Source organism: Elgaria multicarinata, chromosome 2 (assembly GCF_023053635.1).
Source record: "Elgaria multicarinata webbii isolate HBS135686 ecotype San Diego chromosome 2, rElgMul1.1.pri, whole genome shotgun sequence".
Lineage (NCBI taxonomy): Eukaryota > Metazoa > Chordata > Lepidosauria > Squamata > Anguidae > Elgaria > Elgaria multicarinata.
Window position 1 is genome coordinate 93,983,772 of NC_086172.1, and position 14,418 is coordinate 93,998,189.

General features: G+C 40.8%; 1 protein-coding gene across 14 annotated transcripts in view; it reads left to right on the forward strand.

The window, feature by feature from the left end:
* The window catches only part of SOX6 (SRY-box transcription factor 6), a 530,518-nt gene that overhangs the window by 295,920 nt on the left and 220,180 nt on the right, over nt 1-14,418 (forward strand). For all 14 annotated transcript variants that reach the window (XM_063117232.1, XM_063117231.1, XM_063117230.1 and 11 more), the window contains one exon: nt 2,941-3,030. In XM_063117232.1, the coding sequence (XP_062973302.1) occupies nt 2,941-3,030 (90 nt within the window). The remainder of the gene's footprint in view (nt 1-2,940; nt 3,031-14,418) is intronic.

The following is a 14,418-nucleotide window of genomic DNA, read 5'->3' on the forward strand; positions in this document are numbered from 1 at the left end:
ATGCATATAAACATACATATGCAGGTGGGAGAAGGACACAGTATTCACATGCAATGCTAAACCGTAATTTAGTGCTAAGTGCATGGAAAGAATCTGTGTGAAGCACTTGCCTTGTGGTTTCCTCCCCTCTTCGTGCTCCCCCCACCCCCCATGACTGGGTGGAAGAATAAACCAGAATTCTTTGTTGCGTGGGAAGATAAGATGGGAGGTGAGAGCAAACAGGCTTGAGGCTTCACACAGGGTCCTTTCTCATGCATGTAGCGCCAAATCATGGTTTAGAATTACATAAGAATGCTCCTATTCTTGATTTCAAAGTGTTTGTCAATGGATAATCTTCAGGTTAGGCAGCCATGTGTTTTGCATGTTCTTCTTTCTCAGAACTTGATGGCTATTTAAATCCCTATTGATGTCACCATGAAAATTCAATTTTAGCAGACTCTATAGTTTCTTAATATTATTTCTGTTTTGTAATACTTGGGGTATTGCCTAACCACAAAGATTTGGATTGTTCTTTCACTGGCCGCAACTGATATAAGAAAACATCTCATGTTGAACTGTTTTAAGATATTTTCTACTTGCTGATTTTTTAAAAAAGACAAGAAAAGCAAACTACAGTCATTTCTGTTATCAATGGAGAGGTGGCTAGATTGACTTTATACATATTGATTGTCACTTTAGTTAGATTAAAAATACTTCTCAGTTTAAGTAAGGCTTTTTAAGAAAATGGCAACATAAAAAGTGATTTGAGATTCAATGGTGCCTCACTGCTTCTTGATACTATAATTCATTTTAACCTAATGCCTTTTTGTCATAAATTGGGAAGAAGTGTCCTGGTTAATATATTTTGTTTGTAACTTTCAGTAAATATCAATATAAAGCCAATATTCTTCATTTTTATAGGGATAGGGGGGCTTGAAATTTTGGCTGGGCATAAGACAGACTTCTTTTAAACTGATATCATAGAAAATGACAAATTATAATGTTCTATTGATAATTGATGGTTATTTTTGATTCTTCTATTATCTGGCCAAAAGTCATAAAAGTAATAAAGGCTTGAATTGTTAAAATTAAATTATTTGTTTTATTGTATTACAAGTATTGTGATGCTGCCTATTGCAACTTAGAGCATCTTAATTTTGCTCTTTTTTGAAAGGATATAATTAGTAAATTGGCTTCCCTACTACAATATTACTTGGGAGAAAATACACAAGCTGTTTTGCTTTTCCAAAGATGATCATATGATGTTGTAACCTCAACTTGCTTAAAGGCTGCACTTCAACATTTTGTTATGCTAAAATGGCAATATGTAAAATCCACACATACAGTTACAGCTCCCAGTCTTACTACATTCGTTGGCTGTGTTTGGATGTAACACTAAACCATGGTTTAACATTATAAAAATTAGCAGCAGCAAGCTGAGGAACAGATTAGAAGCTTCATTCTGTTTTAGTGAAGTATACTTTAGCATTTCATCTGACCCATAAATTGTGGTGAATCTTAACTATGGTTAGTTGAGGCAAACCAGCTTCATAAACAATAGTTAAGATTTGCCACAGTTTGTTTAGATTTGGATGTCATGACAAGCTGTGGTTAATCTAAAATGGAAATAAAAGCTTCCAAACACCTCCTGGAGGGGACACCATGAGAACAAGCATTGTTGCAGCTTGTTCCTATAATTTTAAACCATAGTTAGCATTACATCCAAATAAGGGCTTTGTTAGAGAAATAACCATCTCATTTTCATTTAAGCTTCCTTTTCCCATGCATAATCCATGTCATATATTTTCATGGAAAGGAGAATGAAGGGTAGGGGAAATGAAAAGTCTGTCCTCTCCTGCATTATCTTGCTGATGCTAGAAATGAGCTGAAGCCAATTATTTTAGGCAACAAAGCACAGTGAGATAAATAGAGGCAGGGACAGGAGATATTGTGTGTGTGTGTGTGTTTGTGCATTTTGAAAGGTCTGGAGGGCTATGCTTGTTTCTATCACACACCTCCCAGGTACTTATATACCATCTCTACATTGTAAGGTGAGATGTGAGAGTTCTGTGTAATTTGAACAGTGCATATGAGGAAGTGTGTGTCTGCTTGTTCACTCCTCCAGCATGGAAAGAAGTTTTTGGTCCTAGTAACTGTGTGAACATTTTGTGTGTGAGGCCATCACGACATGCAGAATTGGTTGAGGTGATCTGACTGCAGCATCAACCTGTATTTTGGAAAATGAATATGGCTTATGCGTGTTGGTTATGATCCTATCGTAACCTGTTATTGCCAGGGCTAGATAAATAGATTTGTGTTTATTTTAATGATAGATTTAGTGTCCTCACAACTGTCCAAAGTAGGTCAGGTATGTGCTTGCTTCCTTGTGTGCATGCATGTTAGAGACTGAAAGTCTTCACGGCTGAATGGAAATGTGACTCTAGCGCTATAATATCCAACATAACACTTCATCTGATACAGAACATTAGCAGTCATGGTCAAATCTGAAGAGTCCACATTGGCAATAGACATGTGGCCAGCCATTTCTGATGTCACATTTACTTGTAGGTTGTTATTGCCAACTTAGCAGTGCTGAGCTACAACAACATGCTGATAGAAACAAAGGAGCATAGGAAGCTGCCTTATACCGAGTCAGACCATTGTCCATCTAGCCTGGTATTGTCGACACTGACTGGCAGCAATGGTTTTCCAGGATTTCAGGCAGGAGGTTTTCCAGCCCTACCCAGAGATGCTGGGAATTGAACCTGTGACCTTCTGGATGCAAAGCAGGTGCTCACAACACAAGCAGAACAGCAGCCAATACTGTAACACTGAAGTAACATTCTATCCAAAACACATATTTTCTGGTATATCAGCTTAAACCATCTACCTGTTGGTTTAATAAATGTAGTTCTTTGTTAATTCTTCCTTCCTTCCTTCCTTCCTTTTTTTTTTTAATAGATTCATCTTGCATGGAAAAGTTGCTTTCTAAAGACTGGAAGGAGAAAATGGAAAGATTAAACACAAGTGAATTCCTTGGCGAAATTAAAGGTACAGTATAATGTAGGCACCTGATTTTAATTGGAAAAGTAGTCCTGTATTTTTTTAAAAAAACAACATTGCGAAAGCATCCTAGGCCGTGTCTATACAAGGTCGCATTGGTGTCTCGTCACCCGACATCCCACACTTGTGCTCCTCATAAATAATCTGCATGGAAAGGAGTGCAAATGCGGGATTTGAAACCTCACGGGGATGCTGCCAACCCTAGTGTCCCCTTCCTCCCCCCCACCGTTGTTTCCATCCTACTCCTCCCCGCTGCTGAAGACAAAGAAGTTGTGGAAGGGGGAGTCAGCTCTTTGCTCCATTTTCTTTTATTTATTTTTTACCTTTTTGTTGTAATGCACAGCCCTGCTGGCCTGAGGAGGCGGCCTGGAAGCCATTTGGCTCACTGTGCCGCCCCTCCCCCCGGAGCGGCATGTCCGTGCCTGGCTCCAGTTTTTTTATTTTTTAAATACTTTTTATTTAATTGAGATGCTCCACTAGACCATGGAGGCGGAGGCAATCCAGAGGCCTTTGGCTCACTGGCCCTTCCCATGTCCAGGCCAACAGCGACCAATTGGGTCATCTTTGGCCAGGCCACACCTCTGCTGTAGCAAGGGAGCAATGCGACAGACGGCAAATGCACGTCTGCACCTTGCTCAGAGGAAAAAGTCAGGCTTTTTTAAAGTGAAGCTTTGGGGGAATGCTCTGCGATGGCTCCGAAGTGGCTGCTGCATCATATAAATGACCTGCCACCACTGTGGATACACCCCAGGGTTTTCCCCTCATCAAGACAAGCCCTTATTGACGTACCCTCTCAATTCTCAAGACTTCTAATGTGACTTCTATCCTTGGGGTGAAGCAAATGTGTTTTCAGTGAATTGTTGGTGTTATGTCCAAGTGATTTTATTTTGTGGAGCTGAACTGTCACACCATTGAAATCTTCAGGGAGGGGTTATGTGCTTAAATCTACCTGAATCTACTGGTTGGTCCATTGTGCCCTGGAGCACTTTGCATCAAGTGTGCAATCTACACACTTGATGGCCTCCTATAGTGAACATGGAGGTGTATGTGTGTGGGAGTTACCTTCATTTCCATAGGATACTGCCTCTGTTTCAGCTGACCAATGAGGAGCATGGGAACAAGTTGTCAGGCTGTTTCCTTAGAGCACAATTCTCAAACATTGCACTGTAGGGTAATGTCAGCCTTGCATTTCTAGTGATTTTGAACAGCAATATTTTAAGAAAACCTTATTTAAAAATGTAATGCAGGGACATGTGCCCTTCCAGATATTATTGAACCACAAGTCCCATTATTCCTGACCATTGGCCATGCTTGCAGGAAACTACAGTACAACAACATCTGGAGAACCACAGCTTCCCCACCCAAAGAGTTTTTGTATTTGTTTTGTGTCGTCATTCCTCGCTGATAGTTATACTGATAGTTTAGAGCAAGGCTGTGAAGCAATACTATAAGAAGAAAACAAGTGAGGTGATTAGAGAAAAGAATCTCAATTGTAAGAAACAAAGGTGTGGTTCTGTGAGGAAGAGCTGCTCTTTGCACTGACTGTTACTGGGGAGTTGTTTACTTTATCAGAAGGAAGGCGTTGTTCTTAAGGATAAATGCAGCACATATTCTCCCTTTGAAAAAAGTGCCCTTCTGTTTCAAGACTAGCATCTCAGTTATGGGGAAGAGTGCCAGGAAAAAGAGGGAGTCGGGGGGGGGGGGGAACACAGTGATGCTCTTTTGTGCCAGCATCATACATGTTTGTTATACCAACCTTGTTTGCCAAAACATACAGAGGAGAAGAATATTAGTGATAATACAGTAATACATATTTTCCTAAAATAGACATGATGACTTTCCTCATAGTTGTGATATGCCAGTGTGGTGTAGTGGTTTGAGAGTTGGACTGGGGTGACCCAGGTTCAACAACCCACATGGCCATGAAGTTCACTGAATGACTTTTAGCTAGTCACTTACTCTCAGTCTAACCTATCTCACAGGTGAGGATTGTTGTGAGGATAAAATGGAGAGGAAGAGGAGGACTACATACATTACATTGGGCTCCTTGGGAAAAAAAAGTCTGGATATAAATGAAACAAATAAAAAAATAAAAATTGCTCTCCAACCACCACCACCCCAGACAATAGTTTTGTTTAGAAATATTCACCAGAAATTTATCCTGCACAGTTCCCTCTGAAATGAGTGGGAGCTCTTTATTTGAATGTCTATTATCTTTTTAGCTGGAGAAGGTTTGAGAGGACAATGTCTGTTAACTTCTAAATCCTAGTCAGTAAACTGCAAAATCCTAACCTTTGAAAAATAGAGGGAGGAACAGGCCAGATGAGGAGAAGAGGGGATAGATTCCTTACAGCTATCCATCTTCTAGTCCTTCTCCCAACCAGATGGTTCCTGGCGGTCTTATCAGCTTGCTCTCAGGTCTGGTGGTGGTGCTGCTGAATGCCAGGTCAGTCCAAAACAAAATCTCTCTCATCCATGATCTGATTGTGGATGAGGGGGCTGACCTGGTATGTATCACTGAGACCTGGGTGGGTGAACTGGGAGGGGTTGCTCTCACCCAGCTCTGCCCTCCTGGGTACTCGGTGCAGCACCAGCACAGACTCGAGGGCCGGGGAGGGGGGGTTGCCGTGGTCTATAGGAATACAATTTCCCTCTGTAGGCTTCCTGTTCAGTCGAGTGCTGATCTTGAGTGTTTGTACTGTGTGTTGGGTACTCGAGACAGATTAGGGATTCTGCTGGTGTACTGTCCACCCCGCTGCCCAACAGTCTCCCTGCCTTAGCTGACGGAGGTTGTCTCGGACCTGGTGTTGAGGACCCCCAGGATGGTGGTTCTAGGGGATCTCAACTTCCATGCCAAGGCCGCTGTATCTGGAGCGGCTCAGGACTTCATCACTGCCATGACAACCATGGGGCTGTCTCAACATGTTACTGGCCCAACGCATGTAAGAGGACACACGACTGGTTTTCTCGACTGGACAGGAGGATGGTGATCTGAAAGTGGGGGAATTAATATCTACCCCCTTGTCATGGTCGGATCACTTCCTATTGAGGTTTAGACTCTCGGCGGCCTTTCCCCTCTGCAAGGGTGGGGTGCCTATTAAAGTGGTCTGCCCCTGGAGGCTAATGGACTCCGATGGATTCCAGAGGGCTCTGGGGGATTTTCCTGCTGATATGGCCGGTGCTCCTGTTGAAGCCCAGGTCGCTCTGTGGAATGCAGAGATGACTCGGGCGGTTGACACGATCGCGCCCAAGCATCCTCTCCCTCTGAGCAGAGCCCGGTCAGCTCCTTGGTATACACCTGAGCTGAGGGCAATGAAGCAAGAGGGGAGACGGCTAGAAAGCAGGTGGAGGAAAACTCGTGCTGGGTCTGATCGAACACGGGTTAGAGCTCACTATCGAGCCTACTCTGTGGCGGTGAGGGTGGCAAAGAGACCGTTCTTTTCCACCAGCATTGCATCTTCTCAGTGTCGTCCGGCGGAGCTTTTCCGGGTGGTTCGCGGCCTTTTACACTCCGGGCCAGGGCGTGAGATAGTTGAAGCCTGGGTAGCACGCTGTGACGAGTTTGCACAGCACTTTGAAGATGAAGTCGCTCAGATTCGTCATGAATTGGACACCACACTTAATGCAGCTCCACTAGTAGAGGCGTTCAGAGCGCCGTTTGGCTCAGTTTTATTGGATGAGTTTCAGTTATTGAGGCCCAAGGATGTGGACAAGGTGCTTGGCCAAGTCCGGTCGACCACCTGTGTGCTTGACCCTTGCCCTTCGTGGCTCATTACATCAAATGAGGGGATCACCGGCTGGGTCCAGGAGGTTGTAAATGCCTCCTTGAGAGAGGGAGTGGTGCTGGCCTCTTTAAAAGAGGCGGCAATTAGACCACTCCTGAAGAAGCCTAATCTGGACCCGGAGGACGTTAACAACTACAGGCCGGTGGCTAATATCCCTTTCCTGGGCAAGGTGCTTGAGCGGGTGGTTGCAGGACAACTCCAGGCACTCTTGAATGAAACGGATTATCTAGATCCATTTCAATCGGGTTTCAGGCCTGGTTTTGGAACGGAAACTGCCTTGGTCGCCCTGTGGGATGACCTCTGTCGGGAGAGAGACAGGGGGAGTGCAACCCTGTTGGTTCTCCTGGACCTCTTAGCGGCCTTCGATACCATCGAACATGGATTCCGTCTGGATAGGTTGTCTGAGCTGGGAGTTGGAGGTACTGCGTTGCAGTGGTTCCGCTCCTACTTGGATGGCCGATTCCAGAAGGTGGTGCTGGGGGATTATTGCTCTGTGCCATGGCTCCTAAGCCATGGGGTTCCACAGGGCTCTATCTTATCCCCTATGCTGTTTAACATATACATGAAGCCGCTGGGGGAGGTTATCCGGAGATGTGGACTGAGGTGTCATCAATATGCGGATGATACCCAGCTCTACTTTTCCTTTTCATCAAACCCAGGTGAGGCAATGACTGTTCTGAACCAGTGCCTGGGCGCGGTAATGGACTAGATGAGGGCTAACAAACGTGAGACTCAATCCAGACAAGGCAGAGGTACTGTTAGCGGGTGGTTCATCTGTCCGGCGAGGTGATGTATGCCCTGTCCTGGACGGGGTTGCACTCTCCCTAAAGGATCGGGTCCGTAGTTTGGGGGTGCTCTTGGATCCAGAACTGTCACTTGAGGCACAGGTGAACTCAGTGGCAAAGAGCACCTTTTATCAGCTTAGGTTGATATACCAACTACACCCTTATCTGGACAGAGATAGCCTAGCTACAGTTATCCATGCTCTAATAACCTCTCACTTGGATCACTGCAATGCGTTATACGTGGGGCTGCCTTTGAAAACGGTCCGGAAGCTTCAGCTGGTACAAAACAGGGCAGCCCGTTTACTAACAGGGACTGGCCGGCGAGATCACATTACGCCAGTCCTTTTCCAGCTTCATTGGCTGCCAGTCCAGGTCCGGGCCCGATTCAAAGTGCTGGTATTGACATTTAAAGCCCTAAATGGTTTGGGGCCAGGTTATTTGAAGGAACGCCTCCTCCCATATGTACCTGCCCGGACCTTAAGATCATCTACAGGAGCCCTTCTCCGTGAGCTTCTGCCAAAGGAAGTGAGGCAGGTGGCTACTAGAAGGAGGGCTTTCTCCGCTGTGGCACCCCGGTTGTGGAACGAGCTCCCCAGAGAGGTCTGCCTGGCGCCTACACTGTACTGCTTTTGTCACCAGCTGAAGACCTTTTTATTCTCTCAGTATTTTAACACTTAATTTTAACTTAAATTTAAATTTTACTGTTTTAACTCTGTATTTTAATCTTACATAAATTTTGCTGCGTGGTTTTATCCTGATTGTGTTTTTTTACTGTATTTTGTAATTGTGCTTTTAACCTGTTGGTTGTTTTATTGTGGTTTTAATTTTTGTGAACTGCCCAGAGAGCTTCGGCTATTGGGCGGTATAAAAATGTAATAAATAAATAAATAAATAAATAAATAAATAAGTAAATAAAAAGTCTGCTCACATAGGGTACACTGATAAACAATTTGGAATTTTGTTCTGTGGGTGTTTATATATCTATATAAGCAATGGACAAGATCCAAAGAACCACAAAACAAATTCTGTGAGTTCAAGGAGTTGTAGCATTGTTTTCCTTCAGTATCAATTCTCCATGCCACAGAGCAAAGCACTTCAAAAACTCTCTAAAATAGCTTGTGATATGGTGTGGGGACCATATTAAAGGTAAAAGCTCAGCAATTTGTTTCAGCTAGTGCAAGAACCTTGTGTGAGCCTTAAACATCTTCAACAGGATTCCAACCAATATATTAACTAATGGGAAATGGTGATTTTACAAGTATCTCTGTCAGTAATTTTTCATGAAAAATCTCTCCCTTTCGCATTGTATAGCTATTGTAAAGGTTCAGGTATCCTGAGATTTGGAGTAGCCCACTTCTCTCTCTCCCTCATCCCAATTTTTCAGCATTCTGGGTTTTCTTTCCCAGTTGCATGTCGTTTATCACCATTAATAGGCTGTTTTTAGTTTTCAGTTCCATGTGTCAGCATAAATCTCTTACTTAGCAGAGTATGGCGAACATCATGGTATTGTCCCACTGAAATAGCCTGCAGTGGTTTCTCTCAGCATACAGGGCCTTTGAAGATCAAATAAAGAAGATCCGTCCATACATAACATAAGCAATTGCGTTATCTTCAAGAGCCATAATTGTTCTAACAGTCCGGTAGATGGATGACTTCTGGGTCCCCTTCTAGTGGGTGAAGTGTTCTGGCTTCCATTTCTGGAGGAGCTTACTACTGGAACATGATCTATATTTATAGGCTTTGTGGCTTAAATGTCACATGCTGTCTTTCTTTGTATAGTATGCTCTATTTTGGGAGAGACATTGACTGATGTGCATGGCTTTGCCAACTGCAGAAATGCATTTGCATTGTATGGCTCTGAGTTTCACACAGATCTTCAATTCCCCCTTTAGAAGACATAACATTAGTGGATCTTTTTAAAATAAAACAAATCCAAAGCTTCTGTTTTGTGTATGATTTCTAATTCCAGTGATATTACTTCCAGGGAGGCTTGTGCTGGTTTCTAGGCTTTTAAAGCTTGACAGAGAAGACCTACTCTGTAAGAGATTCCCACTATAAAATACACTAAGCATATCCTTGATCTATATCAAGTTTCATGCCATGACTTGCGATAGAAATAGCAGTTTCTCTTTTCAGTAGCTAGGGAAAGAGAATCATGAGGAACAATGGTATGCATCTTATAATTATGATACTTTTCTGGAATAGGTTGGTGACCATTCTGTGAATATTGTTGTACTATGTTGTGACTACAAGTGCTGCCTTCTCTAGTTTTTAGAGGAAGGTATAAAGCAAGATAATTGCTATTACAGTTGTATTAAGAATTCAGAAATGTAGGTTAGCTGTCAGAAGTTCAGTGTGCACGATAACAGAATACATAGGAACATTGTGAGTAAAAGACGGCTGAAGATATTACCATATTAGTTTTCTTTGCAGTTATTCAAGATGTGCTGAGATTATTTCTCTAATAGGGCTAAAATCCCTTTTGGCAAGTCATAAGTGTATATGGAAGTCTACTTTATAAATATATATGGCTTATATATCATAGGAGCACCCATAGGTTTTTAATTATGCCACTTTGTATAGTTGTAGACATTTCAAAGCTCCCTTTTGTGCTCTCTGTTATAAATGTCTTTTACTTCTTTTGAAGTCTACATGATATACATATGAGCAATTAAAAACACAGCTCAGGGTTGGAGACACAAGGTCTTCTTAATTAAAACTCAAACAAAAGCTACAAGCAAAACCTCCCTCACTCTATGATTAAGGTCTAAAGTGTTAGGATATATTAGAATCATTGGTAACTGCTAGGGTTTAGAAAATCAATATACAGGAAAAAGATCAGTTGGTTCCAATTAGGGAAGTCAATGTAAATACTGAATGGGAGGGAGCCCTTAAAAAGTAGCAGGTCTTGATTAGTAATATACTACAGGGCATAAAAATATTTTTAGTGATGAATTTATTAAAGTGACCACATGGAATAACATTTAATTTTCCATAATACTAATATGCAGTGTAAATGTATCTTATACTTGTGCGTTTAGACTTAGGATTTACCTTTCTTCAGGAAGGCTGAAGGAAGGTAGTAAAAATGTATCAACATTTTGTATATTTGCTTTTAATTTTCACTGTTTTAATCTTTGTAAACTGCCCAGAGAGCTTCAGCTATGGGGCGGTATATAAATGTAATAAATAAATAAATAAATAAATTTTAGTAAGGCTATGACCATCTAAAACTAAGTTCTGTTGATTTCAGTGAAAAAGATAAGCACATGCTTAATTCTGGCTCATTGTAATCAGTGGGAATTAAAGTGCTTCATTTGGGCTCAGTTATGCCCTAAATATACAATGAAGATGGATAGCTCTTCATGTGTGCCTGGCCACTAAGTGTCCATTTTGCCAGCCACAACGGCTGTCGTAAGTACAGGATTCCTGGGCCTCTGTATTTCCAAATGTTTTAAATTGCTTGATTAATGGATCATTCATGAATGATTTGTGTAGTTAGAAGTGAATGGGCTGTGTTCCTGATGTTCCCCTGAAATGTGCCATGCTTTCTTCTTTTACGTTTATTTATTTATTTATTTTTTAAAAACCCAAACCAAAACCCCCCCGAACACATTTGTAGACCACCTTTTGACACTAGTAAGGGTTTACAATACAATCAAACCCAGTAAAATCACTCACACAATATTAAACAGAATGAAAGACACAGATAAAGAAGTCAGAGAAAATGGAGAGTTAAAACTTCAGTATGATAATTTGGCACCACTGAAGGCCAGATGGAATAAAAATGTTTACTGACGGTATAAAAGGCATCAGAAATGGAGCTGGTCAAAACTCTTTTGGAGGAATTCCATAATCCGGATGGTACCACGGAAAAGGGCCAGTCTCATGTTCCTGCCTACCTAACCCACCTTTGCGCTGGGACATAAAGCAGGATCCTAAGCCCATAGCAGTAACTTGAAAATATCAAGAAATTTTCATATGATGATATTTTGTTCCAATATAATTATTTATTCTAATCTGGCTAGAGAATGTTTTCATAAATGAACTATGCTATCCCAGGTGTATAGTTATAGTTGCCCTGTGTAAGCTATTTTTAAACCATGAATGTTGCCACATGATGAGCTGCCACATAGAGTCATTTAAAGCAGCTTCCATGTCAACTGGACCATAGGCCTCATTCATATGTCCACCCCATGATGTCCACATGGGGTTGCCAAGAATGCAAACCATGTAGAATCTGCTCTGCTGATGAAGCTATCTGTGTATTGTGTCTCCCAGCAGTTAAGGTAATTTCGCACAACATCACACCACACTAAGGCCCTGAAAATAAGCTAAGAGGGGTGGCGTTATTCCTGAAATCATGCCATTAAAAATGATTTTCTTACATGTAAATAGCCACAACTAAACCTTGTCTTGACACTAGTGAATGAGCTCAGGATCAGATGCAATATACAAATGCCACAAATAAATAAATAAAATAATATAAATAGATATTGATATGGCAGGTATGTAATTATATATATTCTCTGCAAAACTAAACTACCTCAACCCAAGCTGGCCCTCAGTTCTAGCTTGATGAGCTGACAGTAAGGATAAGGCTTGCTCAGTGAAAACAAGTCATCACTAGAAGTAACAAATAGACTAGAAGAACAATTGCTGGTATCTTGCATAGCAGCTTCACATTCCAGTCATAGCATGAGGTGTACTTCATTTTGAAGTACTCTAACAGTACCAGTATTGAGCAGGCCAAGCAATCCACAAAATGAGCTGGAGAGGAACACACCTCTTAATGTGGATTTCTAACAGAGAACTTATAATATTAATAGTAATAAGAAATTTGTTAAACAATAGTTTGGAGAAACGTATCCCAGAACTAATATTCATAAATAAAAATGGGTTTTAAATGAATTAAAGCCATTATGCTCTAGATTATCAAAAAGGATTTTATTATTATTATTATTATTATTATTATTATTATTATTTATTTATTTATTTATTTATTTATATAGCACCATCAATGTACATGGTGCTGTACAGAGTAAAACAGTAAATAGCGAGACCCTGCCGCATAGGCTTACATTCTAATAAAACCATAATAAAACAATAAGGAGGGGAAGAGAATGCAAACAGGCACAGGGTAGGGTAAACAGGCACTGGGTAGGGTAAAACTAACAGTATAAAATCAGAACAAAATCAAGTTTTGAAAGCTTTAGGAAAAAGAAAAGTTTTTAGCTGAGCTTTAAAAGCTGAGGTTGAACTTGTAGTTCTCAAATGTTCTGGAAGAGCGTTCCAGGCATAAGGGGCAGCAGAAGAAAATGGACAAAGCCGAGCAAGGGAAGTAGAGACCCTTGGGCAGGCGAGAAACATGGCATCAGAGGAGCGAAGAGCACGAGCGGGGCAATAGTGTGAGATGAGAGAGGAGAGATAGGAAGGAGCTAGACCGTGAAAAGCTTTGAAGGTCAACAGGAGAAGTTTATATTGCATTCTGAAGTGAATTGGAAGCCAATGAAGAGATTTCAGAAGTGGAGTTACATGGTCAGAGCGGCGAGCCAAGAAGATGATCTTAGCAGCAGAGTGGTGAACAGAAACCAACGGACTGATGTGAGAAGAAGGAAGGCCAGTGAGAAGAAGGTTGCAGTAGTTGCATGATGTACAAAGGACTTTAGTCCCTGGAAGTGACTGACAGATTAATGATGCTAAGGACATGTCCCTACAAGCCTAATTTCAATAGTCTGTCTGCTCCTCATTGTTTGTTTATATCATCATCATCATCATCATCATCATCATCTCTATATTACCCTATAGCCAAAGCTCTCTGGGCAGTTTACAAAAGATTACTCTTATATACCGCTCAATATAACAACATCTCTAAGAAGTTTATATATAAATATTAAAAATAGCATTTAAATATACTATTAAAAACAATTTCAATTACAGTAATAGTACAAATCACATTTAAAATACACCATTAAAACATAAATGGTTTGAGTTGCATACAACTGGTTTTTTTTCTCACTGTGTCCTTTGAGTGGTCATCTAAGCCTAATGCGACTCGTTCATTCTAGAACATTTAGATAGATAGACAGATTTACAGGCCGCCTTTTAGGGGGTAGCCCTCCCAAGGTGACATACAAAAATAAAACCAAATAATGCAATAATAAAACAACAATCATAAAATACTAATATTTCAACATTTTGGGATTATCATTCTCCCTAAAGAAGTACTCGATAAAGTGCCCAAGCTTGGTCACATCCACAAACTATATTTATTCCAAGAGAAGACCATCACTGCTTTATTTCCCCCATTCTTTTGGAATATAGGAACTGCACTGATTATTCAAACAAAATATTAATAATGCTAATGATAAATGCAGCAGAAGAGCATGATTATAAATTACAGACCTTGCTGAGTCATCAATTCAAATATGAAATGAATAGCAAAATGTGAGTGATAAGAAGCAGAGCTTACAAGCTGTTGTTATAAAGATGTTTGATTCTTAATTCTTTATAAAATGCACAACTGAACTGGCTGATATTGTGACATGATGATAATTCCATAATCAATTAATTGATTAGTTGGTTGTGCTATTTACTTTGTATTATATTTTGTATTAGCAACAGAGAAAAAATAGAGAAATATGTACCAAAAACTATTATATGTATTGCTGTATATCTAGATGTGTTTGTCAGAAAGACAATTGTGGGTTATATCCAAACCTGGCAGTCGACCACCAGAATGGAAACTACTGCAGAATGGTTTATTTTATTTATTTAAAATATTTCTTGGCTGTCTTTAAGGACAG